This window comes from Danio rerio, chromosome 16, assembly GCF_052040795.2.
Source record: "Danio rerio strain M-AB ecotype USA chromosome 16, GRCz13ab, whole genome shotgun sequence".
Classification (NCBI taxonomy): Eukaryota; Metazoa; Chordata; class Actinopteri; order Cypriniformes; family Danionidae; genus Danio; species Danio rerio.
In genome coordinates, this window is record NC_141036.1 from 58,422,306 (window position 1) to 58,437,247 (window position 14,942).

The 14,942-nt window shown below is 38.3% G+C and overlaps 1 protein-coding gene across 5 annotated transcripts in view; it reads right to left on the reverse strand.

Annotated features, from left to right (window-relative positions):
• Positions 1-14,942, reverse strand: part of spire1b (spire-type actin nucleation factor 1b) — a 79,608-nt gene that overhangs the window by 9,495 nt on the left and 55,171 nt on the right. For all 5 annotated transcript variants that reach the window (XM_087288026.1, XM_087288025.1, XM_087288028.1 and 2 more), the window contains 7 exons: positions 12,457-12,602; positions 8,529-8,622; positions 6,480-6,622; positions 5,998-6,135; positions 3,783-3,853; positions 3,656-3,683; positions 1,939-2,087 (listed from right to left, as the gene is read on the reverse strand). In XM_087288026.1, the coding sequence (XP_087144152.1) occupies positions 1,939-2,087; positions 3,656-3,683; positions 3,783-3,853; positions 5,998-6,135; positions 6,480-6,622; positions 8,529-8,622; positions 12,457-12,602 (769 nt within the window). The remainder of the gene's footprint in view (positions 1-1,938; positions 2,088-3,655; positions 3,684-3,782; positions 3,854-5,997; positions 6,136-6,479; positions 6,623-8,528; positions 8,623-12,456; positions 12,603-14,942) is intronic.

A 14,942-nucleotide genomic window follows, 5' to 3' on the forward strand; every position in this document is an offset into this window, starting at 1 on the left:
GAAGATGGCTGTGATATGGAACTTGAATTGGTTGATGCAGGACCAGCTGTGTTCAATCATAAGCACGTGATCCTCTCGAAATTAGTTTATAAATAAACTCCACAAAAAGTTTTGAAAATGCCTCCATTTTCATTTTGTTGTTACCAAAAATATGTTTTAAAGACAATAGAGAGAGTTTTAATTTTATTGCCATTTCAGCTTCTATGGCTATGTCATGGCAAAAAGAAAATAGATCAAGTTTATCACGTATATAAGTAATAATATATAAGATAAAAATCTACAACAGTTTTTTAAGGTTTCCTTTTGATAAAAATTGTACAATTTTAGATGGATTCACATTTAAAAAATATTTCCTTTAACCACTTAAATTCTGCTGCTATTTGGGGATTATTTCTTCTGTAAGCACATCAGGTGTGCGCTATTTTCATTATCCTCCTAAAGTCAAATGCTATTTTGGGATTTCCACCTGGATTTTGCCTACTCAAATTTAAAAGCTTCCCAAATCCACATGCAGAGGTGTAAAAGCAAAAATTTGGAATCATTTTAAAGAAAACCCTTTGAATGTTCACAAAACACTATTGAAAGTGTTTAAAATAACTGTATGTGTTGTCCGTGTTATAATAAACACCTAAAAAAAGAGGCGCTTTTTGTATTTTTTTTTTATAAACTCAAATGTGAAAGTGTACCTTTTAGGTTGTGTGTGGTCTAGCGTGCTGTAATTAATTTCGGTGGTTCCTACACATGTCTAATCATAGGAAAAAAGAAAAATGTCTCCACCATAATCTATGCAAAAGTTATTGTATTCCAACTGATGAGAGGTGCTGTACAAGCCACAGGGAGCGATCATTGTTTTCATATTTCACTATTCTTTTGTTTGATCAAACATAATTCACTGTGTTTGGAGCACGTCAGACATATAAAAGGATTACTTATGCACATCACCTCAAAAACAGAGGAGAATGGCCCTGAAGCGCACAGCATAAGGTGAGAGATGACAGCTGTCTGTGCTATCTGGGGCTGCTTATTGATCATAAATGTATTGTTTTCACTTCTGCGTCATGGAAACACCGCGATTCACTCGGCAACTGTTTGATATGTGAATATAATTCAGTAAAAACAATGCTAGAACTGTATGAGCACCGGCAAGAGCTTTCATTTGAGCTATAACTTGTACATGTGTCAAATGAAAAATATGAAAATGAACCAATGTAAAATACCCAGCTCGGGTATCTGAAATACTGTGTATTTAAGTGTAAATAACTTTTATACAGTAGAATAAAAACCAAAATGATGCATATGTGCATAAAATATAGATTCTACACTTTCAAACGAAAACACTTACGGGGGTCTGGTGCAACGCTAGCCCTTTAAATCTTAGAGCGAAAGTCGATGACGTCACAGAGTTTAAGTGGTTAAAGTCTCTCCAGATAAATATTGTTGTCTGATAACATTAAAAATGGGGCATTCCACGAGAATATGTTTAACAGTTTGGTTTTTATTGCAATAAAGACATTTTGGTTTAAAGACAATACCTAGATTTAATAATTTTCTTGCCGAAATGTTGCTCATTTTTCAAACTTATTAATAATAAGAAGAAGAACGATGCGTTTGTTATAGCTTTTGGTGACATTTTTCCTAATAATTGAAGCTTTGTTAAAATAATGTTTTAAATGTTGTGCTTTTGTGTTCTTCACTGCTATTTCAGAGTTGGGATGTTTTTTTTCCTATTTTTTCATTTAGAAAATGTTGTCATGTCAATTTGAAATATTTTATTAAAACCAAGGAAAAAACATTTCCATTTTTTGGCTACATCGTTGGCATGTAAATGTAGCCTAAGATCATTTAGGCGAGATATGAAGAAAAACCCTTAAACTAATAAATAAATATCAGTGTTGTAGTGATGAACTGTTGTAGTGATGTAGTGCAGGGGTATCGTACTTGGACATTGTGCGCTGAAGGCTGGGTCGATGGTGGCTGGTGCTTGGCTTCTCTGCCTTATGTGTGGCCGCGTCGCGCTTCAGTGTGGATGTGGACGGACCCAGAGAGTAGATGGGCAGACTAGCATAGGGTTTGGATGGCAGACGCATCTAAAGCATCAAGAAAATAGAAAAATTAGCTTCCTTCAGGTCTTGACTTCCTAAAGGACGATGCATGAAAATAAACGTAATGATAATCTTTGTGACCATATAAACAAATTCACGATGAGCCTGTCACAAGTAATGTAAAATAAAAAAAATTAAAGGCACAGTATGTAAGATTTTGTCATTAAAATATCTAAAAACTATTAGAACAGTTTATTAGGTACACTTTACTAGTACCAGGTTGGATCTACTTTTGCATTCAGAACTGCCTTAATCCTTCGTGGCATAGATTCAACAAGCTACTGGAAATATTCCTCAGAGATTTTGCTCCATATTGACATGATAGCATCACACAGTTGCTGCAGATTTGTCGGCTGCACATCCATGATGCCAATCTCCCGCTCCACCACATCCCAAAGCTGCTCTATTGGATTGAGTTCTGGTGACTGGGGAGGCCGTTTGAGTACAGTGAACTCATTGTCGAGTTCAAGAAACCAGTCTGAGATGATTCACGCTTTATGACATGGTGTGTTATCCTGCTGGAAGTAGCCATCAGAAGATGGAGACACTGTGCTCATAAAGGGATGGACATGGTCAGCAGCAATACTCAGGTAGGCTGTGGTGTTGACACCATGCTCAATTGGTACTAATGAGCGCAAAGTGTGCCAAGAAAATATCCCCCACACCATTACACCACCACCACCAGCCTGAGCTGTTGATAAAAGGCAGGATGGATCCATGCTTTCATGTTGTTGATGCCAAATTCTGACCCGACCATCTGAATGTGTCAGTAGAAATGGAGACTCATCAGAGCAGGCAACGCTTCTCCAATCTTCTATTGTCCAGTTTTGGTGAGTCTGTGTGAATTGTAGCCTCAGTTTCCTGTTCTTAGCTGACAGGAGCGGCACCCAGTGTGGTCTTCTGCTGCTGTAGCCCATCCGCCTCAAGGTTGGACGTGTTGTGTGTTCAGAGATGCTCTTCTGCAGAGCTCGGTTGTAACGAGTGCTTATTTGAGTTACTGTTGCCTTTCTATCAGCTGGAACTAGTCTGGCCATTCTCCTCTGACCTCTGGCATCAACAAGGCATTTGCGCCCACAGAACTGCCGCTCACTGGATATTTCCTCTTTGTCAGAACATTCTCTGTAAACCCTAAAGATGGTTGTGCATGAAAATCCTAGTAGATCAGCAGTTTCTGAAATACTCAGAGCAGCCCGTCTGGCACCAACAACCATGCCACGTTCAAAGTCACTTAAATCCCCTTTCTTCTTCATTCTGATGCTCGGTAACTGCTACCTGCAGCAGATCGTCTTGGCCATGTCTACATGTCTAAATGCATTGAGTTGCTGCCATGTGATTGGCTAATTAGAAATTTGCGTTAGCAAGCAGTTGGACAAGTGTACCTAATAAAGTGGCCGGTGAGTGTATATTTATACATATTGCTTACTTATTTACTTGCATTATCCCAAATGTTTCAAAGAATGTTCAAATCTAGACAAATAATCAAAATAAAGATTTACATATTGTGCCTTCAATTAGGACGCGTACATGAACAATCTGTACAGACCGTGACTTACTTTTTTACAGCACTGTGAACACACTGGCCTGCAAAAATACAGGAAAGGATGAGTCTTCTGTCTTGCTTTCTATATAAATCTACAAAAATGCATTGAATACAAAGCTGAATGATAGGTTATTTATTACCTTTTACAAAACTGACAGGTGTAGGACCAGGTAAAGAGGGAAAAACGCTTTGTTCGACAGCAGAAGCACAACTGTAAATACAGAAATATCAAAGAATAAATGCAATTATTGAGAGTCATACTTAATATTCACAATACAGGGTGGGCCATTTATAGGGATACACCTTAATAAAATGGGAATGGTTGGTGATAGTAACGTCCTGTTTGTGGCACATTAGTATATGTGAGGGGGTAAACTTTCAAGATAGGTGGTGACCATTGTGGCCATTTTGAAGTCGGCCATCTTGGATCCAACTTTTGTTTTTTCAAAAGGAAGCGGGTCATGTGACACATCAAACTTATTGGGAATTTCACAAGAAAAACAATGATGTGCTTGGTTTTAATGTAAAATACTTTATTCTTTAATGAGTTATTTACAAGTTTCTGACCAATTATAAAATGTGTTCAGTGTGCTGCCCACCCTGCTGAAAAATCCAGCTTAAACCAGCCTAGGCTGGTTGGCTGGTTTTAGCTGGTCGACCAGGCTGGTTTTAGAGGGGTTTTGGCCATTTCCATGCTGTTTTCCAGCCATTTATAGCCTGGTTTTAGCTGGTCTGGCTGGAAAATGACCAGCTAAATCCAGCTAAAACCAGCTTGACCAGCCTGGTATAAGCTAGACATAGCTGGTTTTGGCTGGACTTCCAGCTTGGCTAGGCTGGTCAAGCTGGTTTTAGCTGGTCATCTCCCAGCCTGACCAGCTAAGACCAGGCTGGAAATGGCTGGAAACCAGCCTGGAAGTGGCCAAAACCCCTCTAAAACCAGCCTGGTCGACCAGCAAAAACCAGCCAACCAGCCTAGGCTGGTTTAAGCTGGATTTTTCAGTAGGGCATTGTGTTGGATTGTCAATGCAGCCCTCTTCTCCCACTCTTCAAACACTGATAGCAACACCGCAAGAGAAACGCCAGGACAGGCTTCCAGTATCTGTTGTTTGAGGTGCTGCACATCTTGTATCTTCACACCATAGACAACACAGATAGTGGGGCCGCTCTTCATCAAGGGAAACCTCAAGGCCACTGGATATTCGACATTGCTCCATGATGATGTGTTTCCCTCTTTATGCACTGAAGTGGGCACGTTCCCTCAGTTTTTCCAGCAAGATGGTGCACCACCACATTATGGGTGTCAGATCCGAGCATTCCTAGATGAACAGTTTCCTGAAAAATGGATTGGTCGGCGTGGGTCAGTTGATTGGCCCCCAAGGTCTCCTGATCTGACCTCCTTAGAATTTTATCTTTGGGGTCATCTGAAGGCAATTGTCTATGGTGTAAAGATTTAAGATGTGCAGCACCTGAAACTACGGATACTGGAAGCCTGTGCTGGCATTTCTCCTGCGGTGTTGCTATCAGTGTGTGAAGAGCGGGAGAAGAGGGCTGCATTGACAATCCAACACAATGTGCAGCACATTGAACACATTTTATAATTGGTCAGAAACTTGTAAATAACTCATGAAAGAATAAAGTTAGGTTAAAACCAAGCACATCATTGTTTTTCTTGTGAAATTCCTAATAAGTTTGATGTGTCACATGACCCTCTTCCTATTAAAAAAACAAAAGTTGGATCCAAGATGGCCGACTTCAAAATGGCCACAATGGTCACCACCTATCTTGAAAGTTTACCCCCCTCACATATACTAATGTGCCACAAACAGGACGTTAATATCCCCAACCATTCCCATTTTATTAAGGTGTATCCCTATAAATGGCCCACCCTGTATATTTTCAATGACTTGCTGGGAAAATAAAAATAAGCAATGCTGTATTTAAAATAGTTTGCATTAAAGGGACAGTTCACCTAAAAAATGAAGGTTTGTCATCATTTAAATCACACTCAAATAGTTCTAAACTTCTGAATTTCTTCTTTCTGTTGAACACAAAACATGAAAATTTAAAGGATATTGAAAAAAGCAGCCATTGGCATCTATAGTAAAAACAGAAACTCCTGCTGTATAATAGTCAATTGCTGCTTTTTCCAGCATCTTTTGGTTCTTTGGTTTTGTGTTTAACTTTGGAACAAGTGGTGGATGAGAAAATGATGACCGCATTTTCATTTTTGGGTGAATTTTAAGAAAAGAGAGAGAGCATGAATTGAGCCGTGTTAATTTAGTGGTTCATTAGAATATATATCTCTTTTGTTGACATGCTGCTTTCTCTGAATGGTTGCTCCAGATTAGTTCCCACCTTCCCCTTTTTCAGGGCGTTGTAGATGTCTTTGTACTGCTGAAACTTCTCCAGTTCGGCTTTGACCAAAACCTGTCGAATGTGCATCACTTCCTCCACCGTCAGAGCCAGACACTCCACCGGGAAGCAAAACTCCTCCTGTCCAAATGCATTAGGATGTAGTCTGAGCAGGGTGCGAACTATGACGTTTTAGAGGGTCTCAAAAATATTGACAATGTGTTATCTTGACATACAACATTACAAAAAACATGGGCTTCCCAATTTCCATGGTATAATTTGAAGACTGGTTTTGAAAAGACATCGCAACAGACGAAACTACAGCAGTGACAGAGTAGCCCATGCCACATATCCAGGCTTTTCCAGAAAATTACCAGTAATTATCCTAGGCGTTTAGCTGTATCTGCTCATTTTGCTGAAGTAAAACTGCTATTTTAATATGTGAATTGGAATGCAGTAAACTATCAGCGCTTCTCTTTACTTACTAGTGACTTTGAGCTGTGTCTGGAGGGAGGCAGGAACTGGCGTACACTGGTCGGGGTCTCCTTCTCTATGGAGTGACGGCGCTGCGCAGGCTGACGTCTCTCCGGTTGTGGAGTGGATGATATGGGCAGGAACATCGGCGGAGCTGAGAGAAACACAACACACACTCATCATGCATCAGTTTTATCTTTAACAGTAATTGTGGGCATGGGTATTTGCATTAAAGCAGGGGTGTCAAACTCCTGGAGGGCAGCAGTCCTGCACAGTTTAGTTCCATCTCTGGTTTAACACACTTACCATGGGTTTCAAACAATCCTAAAGATCTCAGCGAGTTTGATCAGGTGTGTTTAATTAGGTTTGGAACTAAACTAAGCTGAGGCCTTCAAGGAACTAAGTTTGACACCTGTGCATTAAAGGGATAGTTCACCCAAAAATCTAAACATATTTCATTGTCAGCATTTTAAAATGAAAAATGAGGCAAATAAATTCTCATTAACACACTGTACATTTAAAATCCCCTTATTTAGGAGAGAAAGGTCTGAATTTAGCCCCGGTCCTGCAAAAACTCCACCATTCTCTTCTACTAAAGTCAGATTTGGTTGTTTATAAGTATTCTCCTTACTGATAGGATGTGCTAATGCGAGACCAGATGTGTCAATCACACGCATTTGCTTCTCATTCATTCATTCATTCATTCATTTTATTTTCAGCTTAGTCCGGTTATTAATCAGGGGTCGCCACAGCAGAATGACCCACCAACTTATCCAGCATATGTTTGACACAGCGGATGCCCTTCCAGCTGCAACCCATCACTGGGAAACACCCATACACACATTCACAGACACACACTCATATATTACAGAAAATTTTGCGTACCCACTTCACCTATAGCAGTTTGCACCTATAGTGTTTGTACTTGTGGGGTAAACCGGAGCACCCGGAGGAAACCCACACCAACACGGGGAGAACATGCAAACTCCACACAGAAATGACAACTGATGTTTCACAATGTATAAATAAAACATTAAAAAAGAAAAAAAAGAAAAAAAAAGAAATGACAACTGACCTAGCCTAGACTCGAACCAGCGACCTTCTTGCTGTGAGGTGACAGTGCTACCCGATGCACCACCTTTCTCTCTAATTATATATATATATATATAAATAAATAAATGTAACAAAGGGTCTGACACAAAGGGATCTATTTGCAGTATATTTATTAAATAGAGTTTAATAATAAGCACACAGATGGTACTTGTGTGCGAACTCGCATAAAACACAGTTGTCTCAAGTCGAAGGGCTGGCGGTAGGCAAACACAGGGTGAGTAAGCAGACATGGGTCAAATGCTTGCAGCAGGATCAGAGTCGGTTTTCAGGTTAGGTTCAAGGCAGGCGGCAGGCAAGACAAGGTCGATATACAGTCCGGGTTAGCAACGGGGAAACCAGGCAAGAGTAAGGACCGCTCAGTAGTGTTTGCTTGGGCAGAACAAGACTTCACACTGAGGTGGGTGTGTGCTGCTTATATGTGTGAGCGTGGCAATCAGGAGATGTGCTGCAGGTGTGTGTGGCAATCAGTCTTTGGGAATGACGTAATGTCAGAAGTCCGGTGATGATGACCTCTGCTGGCCAGAGAGGGGAATAACTGGGACTCAGTCGGTGACAATATATATATTTATTTCAAATATATATTTTTTATTGGATGTTTTTAGTGCAAAACCATGTCAGAAATTTACATTAGGTAATAAGATAATATACACCATTTAATTTGAGTCCTGATCGCCACATGAAAAATTATAACAAAAATAAAAATAACAAAAACTATTAAATTGTGATTAAATAAACAACAACAAAAAAACAAATAAATAAATAAATAATAAAAAATAAAATAATAATAAGGACATAAAATAATTGTTTTGAGTTTATCAGACAAGGTTTTAGTCTTAGAGACTTAGAGGTTCACAGATAATCAAAGGTTAAGTCACAGGTCTGATAATATCTGCTCTCGAAATTTGTTTAGGAACATCACATCAAAGTGTGCACCAAGAAGGACTCACTTTTCTTGCCCAAGACAGACTCTGGCGACGTGTCGTCCACCATGGTTGTAGAGATGCTGGAGCAGCTGGCGGACCTGTGGCCTACAGTCTCATCCTGAGAAAAACAGCACATTACTGGACCATAATGCTGGCTAAACAAACTCTGGATTACAGGATTAGTTTCAGAGTTGACAAAACCAAACCAGTGCAATACGGCCTATTTGTTACCATGAAGACTTTCTGTTAACACAGACTTTTATCCTGAGTTTATGAGGATGTACAGATGGAGGCAGGACATGAATAGCCAGCACGTTATGATTTTGCCAAGTACGATGCAATGATCCTGAATTAACATCTATGTTGATCCTGAAACATTAAGATGTAATCCATACCCATTCACAACCCCTAACCCCAACCATAACTGTAAATGATAACCCAAAATCAGAGGGGAATAATAGTTGAGTAACACTCATGTAGAAGTGCATAAACCTAACCGTAAGCCTAAACTCAACATAAATGTTAAACACATCCCTTAATTCTGATTGGCTGATTGGAATGTTGTTCCAGGATAAACACAGATGTTTATCCAGGAACAAGTCCGACTTGCTTAAATCAGGCAACCAGCCAATCAGATGCATCAAAACTATGTGCAACGGATACTTTTCTTAAATTAATTTTACAAGCACTCAATAAGGTAAACAGTGTTCACTTATGAATGTATCATAAATCATGTTGCACTCCTTACTTTTTCAACCTTAAATACTTCTTTTGCACAATTTCATGCACAATATTGTTTCTGTTAGAAGTACTTGTAGAGTCCAACCTGGGTGTTTAGTTCACTTTGTATTAGGGATGGAGAGTCGACTGCAAAACAGTTGATTCCTCGACTCTTAATGGACCAAGTACTGGAATCGACTCCAGGACAGGAATCGACTCCCAAAGTGGAGTCAGATTTTTCAAACCCTCCTGAATGAAGCAATTACATTCTACAGTTATAATGCTCATTCTCGAGCATGATGAACATCGAAGTTGCCCGCTTTTGTGTGCATGTTTACATGTTTTATGCTTTTGCTACTGAATTTCACGACCAAAGGCATTCTAAGCCTAGGCCATTATAAATAGTGCTGCTGGATGAAGCTCGCTTTCACTTTAAAATTCATATAAGGCATGTAGACCTTTTGCATTTTGGTTTTAAAGCATTTTGGTTTAGATTTGACTGCGATGTCAGACTTGCTGTGTTATAAATGAAATATAACTTATATATGTATATGTGTGTGAATTTGGAGTGGATACTATTGGCAGATCGACGTCTTAAATGAACTGCAGGTAAAATTACAATGTTATGTTAAGCAATTGGCTGCTGCTATATGCTCAAGTAAATTATTTATTTAACCTCTGCCTATTTCTCAAATAAATAAATAAATAAATAAATAAAGCACTAATCATAATGACAAAAGTAGCCAAGATTTATTTATTGTCACAAAATCTGACAATACATGTGGTCGTGGTTTTGTTTTGGCCCTGAACGTGTAACAGAGGCCAGCTAGTAAGTGCTGTGCAGGTAAACCTCATTTTTCTGACCTCTAATACTGTGTTCACACCAGACGCGGAGCGCGCGGATAAATCGCGCTATTTGTGCGTAAATTGCTGCGTGAACATTTGAGTTTACTCGCTTCATTCGCGCGTCAAATTCACTTCGGAACAGACGCGGACGCTACAGATCCAGTAATGCGGAAATGGAGTGTGCTGCTAGTAGCGGAGATGAAAAAAAGATGGAAATGATCGAACCTAAAGCGGGTGTTGTCGCCGCGCACGTACTGAATAGCGGTGTTGTCGCGCGCGTATTGTAAAGCGCCGTGGGGGGGTTGAGCGCGCATACTCGAGCGGTGTTGTACTGAAGGGCTGGACGGAGGTTGTGTTGCGTCGCGGGGGCACTTTTGATCATTTTGGAAGGGCATTTTCTATCCAAGACTAAAAAGGGCATGTACACTGCACAGGTTGAGCCCTATGTGTGCACGTGCCTTCAAGTTGGGGAATACGACTAATAGCAGTCATGGGGACTGCAGAAACACAGCACACTGCTCAGATTGATGCAGACATTGACTTGTACCGCAAAGAGACCTCTATCTCACTCATGGTTTGTCCTCTCAAGTGGGGGAAAGACAATGCACAACGTTACCCACTGCTGTCAACCTGGGCCAAGTCATATCTCTCTTGTCCCAGAAACCTCAGTCCCAAATGAGAGGGTTTTTTTCTGTTGCAGGGGACATTGTAAATGCCCAGAGATACCAGCTTTTACCAGATTATATTTATATGATAATTTCCCTTTAAACCCATCTCTATCTAAGTGAGTGAGTGATTAAATGTTGAATGTGATGAGTTTTCAACAAAACTAAATTGAAACTTTATTTTTTTACATGGTTTAATATTTTTTGTTATTAAAATTGAAGTTAGTGTTTCAAAGCTTACAGATAGATGACTAATTTGTATGTCATTGACACTTTTGGCACTTTTTTGGAGTTTTTTTATAAGTTTTGTTTTTCCTGTAAATGATTCAATAAATACCGTACCGTGACATTCATACCGAGGTATTACCGTACCATGAAATTCTGATACTGTTACATCCCTAGTAGATACGTTTAGGGCCGTGTCTGAGTCCACTACATTCTTTCAGAGGTGCATCCAGCTCTGTGAGCTCATAAACTCCTCCAGAAACTTAACCTGGCTGACGGAGGCTTTCAGCGGTGCTTCTGACTGAGCCCAGCTCAATTTGATGAACTTCTTGTCGGTATCGGCTGGAGATTTTTCCTGGGACACCCACAACAGGCGATACGTCACAATCATGCCCCTACAAGAGCAAACTCCTTATTCGTTATCGCGGCACGAACGTCCACTGATGTTCAGATTTTTGAACTCGAGCGATTCGCGCAATTCGCGCGCATCGAGCCATAGGATGTCTATTTGCACATTTGCATCGACTGGTATAAACGCAGCATAAAAGGTGCTCTAGCGACAGACACTAGTGTCCATGGTCTTTAGCCTCCTTGGTAGAGCACCCGACTCCCATGCGGAAGGTCGCCAGTTCGATACCAGCTCAGAGCGGGTTGGGTGGCGTAGGACCAATTCATTCTTCTCGTTTATTTTGTAAATTATTGATCGGTTGGAGTTTTAAAAAAAAAAGAAGAAGAAAGAAATTAAAAACGGCAGATTTGGGTCGTGCCTTGTGTGACCGTCTGCTGTACCAAATTATTTCACTCACTTGGTGTAGTATTCAAGTGTCAAACATTTATATTAAGAAGATATTTAGACTATTATATATTTTAAACGTTGTTTCGGGCTAAGTTGAGGTGTTTTTTTTATCTTTGTTAATGAACTGCTGTACATCTCTTCATTAAAGAAGATGCAAAAGATTGCTCCAAGATTGCAAAGTAATTTTTCAAATTATCTAAACTAGACAATTAAATATGCTTTAAAAAAAGTGTAGGTTGATAACTAGCAGATGATTTACTGCTGGCTTTGTCTGACCAGAGGAAAAACTGCAATTGACACAGTAGCATTGTGTAAGGCGCGATATGATACAGCATGTTTAATTCTTGCGCTATTTTAAGTGAATGTAAATGGAGTCGGTGACTCCAAAATTAGGAATAGAGAATCGGAGTCGACTCCGAAAAACCCGAAACCGAACACCCCTACTTTGTATACTGCTCAAGAATGTTAGTTACAAGGCGTAAAATAAAATTCAATATTCTGTTTTAGTTGCGAGTACATTAACATACTTAAATAAAAGTCTCAGCAACTTCTGATTCATGCAGACTTAAAGTGATTCAAAGTAGAACCTTTCATAGCTAAAACCCAGCGTTGGTGCAAACTGAACTGAAAAATGAACTAGAAAGCCATAGTAAAGCTGTGGCATGCATTTGGGCAAGAAAAACTGCATGACAATCCTCACGTCTGAATCAGAGCTGTCCATTTCAGCCAGAGTCGGGGCTTGAAGTCTTTTCCTCTGAAAGCCGGAGCTGTTCTGCTGGAAAGACGAAGCGTTGGCCAATGACAGTGTGCTGGAGGCCTTCCTCGCCCCGTCAGATGAAGACACGTCTGCAGGACAAGAAAACAAACACAGAGAGGATTATGCATGAAAGGAATTGAGCTCAAAATGAATTATGATTACCCGAGTATTCAGTTTTTTTCTGACTGCTTTAAACAGCAGTCAGGCATTACAAAGAGTGTTATTTTATTATATTATGTATTTTACTGGAAATTACATTAATAAGGCGATATACAAGAGGCATCATTGTGGAAAAAAATATATTTCACAGCATTTATTTTCATTTCAACAAAAAAATTAAGTCAGAATTTTCCAAAAGCCTGAAAAATTCCAGAAATGACTGTGTATACAGTATAAATATATCGCCAACCTGATTTCAGCCAGTCGGACTTGTTCCTGGATGAACATCTATGTTGATCCTGGAACAACATTCCAATCAGCCAATCAGAATAAAGGGATGTGTTTACCGTTTATGTTGAGTTTAGGCTTACGGTTAGGTTTATACACTTCTACATGAGTGTTATCCTACTAGTATTCTATACTATTATTCTTTTATTATTCTTTTTTAAATCATTCTTTTGGGAATAATTTACAGATATGGTCGGGTTTAGGAGTAGAAAATAGGTATGGATTACATTTTTGAACAAAAGTAATGTTCCAGGATCAACATAGATGTTAATCCACGATCACTGCATCGTACTTGGCAAAATCATATATATATATATATATATATATATATATATATATATATATATATATATATATATATATATATATATATATATATATATATATATATATATATATATACTACCAGACTAAAGTTTGGAAACACTATGATTTTTTAATGTCTTAAGAGTAGCCAATTCCTATCACAAAGACTGAATTATTTGATGAAAAGGAATAAAAAATGGTAAACTGAGAAATATTATAAGTTTAAGTAGATTTCTAGGTTTGTCTTGCAGGTATATGAAATGTGAAATGAAAAAAAATAAAAATAAAAATAAATAAATAAATGACTCTGCTTTTTACAACATTATGTCATAAAGCAGATAAAATAGAAGAGTCATATAATAAATACTTAAAGAAATAAATAAATAAATAATGTAAAAAAAATTTAATAAAAAAAAAATCCACCTTCTGCCACTTTTACAAATGATCAACTATAAGTCAACTTATTATTTGTTGCTCTTACAACTGGGATCCACGACAAGACTTCTGTCAGGTAGTCTATATACTGTTTTATGGTTTTAGTTAACTATACTAATCTTGATAACAAATAATCTTATTCATTTGTTTTTAGTTTCTTTTTTGCATATATTTGCATTTCTATTTCACAATAAAACACTGAAAACAAATGTAAGGCTTTACCTTGAAACTGTTTTCACTCAGAGATTGTTATTCAATTTCCAAAGTAATTACAAATGCTATTGTTTATGCATTGCATCATCTTATTTACAACTTTGAAAAAAAATTGTCATCACTTAAACAAAAACACCTTAAAATAAAACCAAAAAACTTGTAGATTTGACCTAAAATCCCACACATCCATGAGCTCAGTGTAATCAGCACACTCTGCTAGTGTTTGACATTTGTCCTTGTACATGATGTTGACAGTGTTACTCAGCATTAGCGGTTAGTCACAAGTGTCAGAAACACAACAAACACAAAACATCACCAAACATGATGGCACAGTGAATGAAGGTGACGTAAACGATAACATATCAAGCACATTTTTACTGCGGTGTCTGAGCTTAATTGTGAAAAATCTCTCAAGAGTTAGTCTATTTAATATATTTAATTTAATTTGTATTTATTTGTTAACATATGCAAGTAGTGACTGATAAATCATAAGAAAATCACCAAGACTTACAAATAAACTATATTTTATTATTGTCTTTTAATAAAATGTATCAATTTATAGAAATATTACGAAGTAAAAATGACAAATACTGTAAACAGTGGTTAGGGTAAGGAAAGGTTTAGTTACCTTAAACTAAACTTTTAGTAAAACAGGTTGTCTGGTTTCTAAATGTCGTTTTAATCTAGAAGGTGTCATGCTCTCTTGTGAGAGCACCTCGCTACTTATGACACACTGAGGCTTTAAGTCTTTTTTGTCGACATATCTGTTGCTATAACTAAAATAAGTTTCACGTGTCAAACGATAGGGTTGTCGTGCACGCATTTCAAAATAAAAGTCAGTAAAAAATAGATAAATAGATAAAAATCAGTAAAAAATTTAACTTTTGTTGTTTTTTATTTGACCACACACTCCACGACCTACTGAAAATGTTCCTATGACCCACTTTTGGGTTGCGACCCAGCAGTTGAGAAACTCTGCTCTAAAGAACATCAAAATCTTCTGTCACATGATGTGACCAACAGTCCTC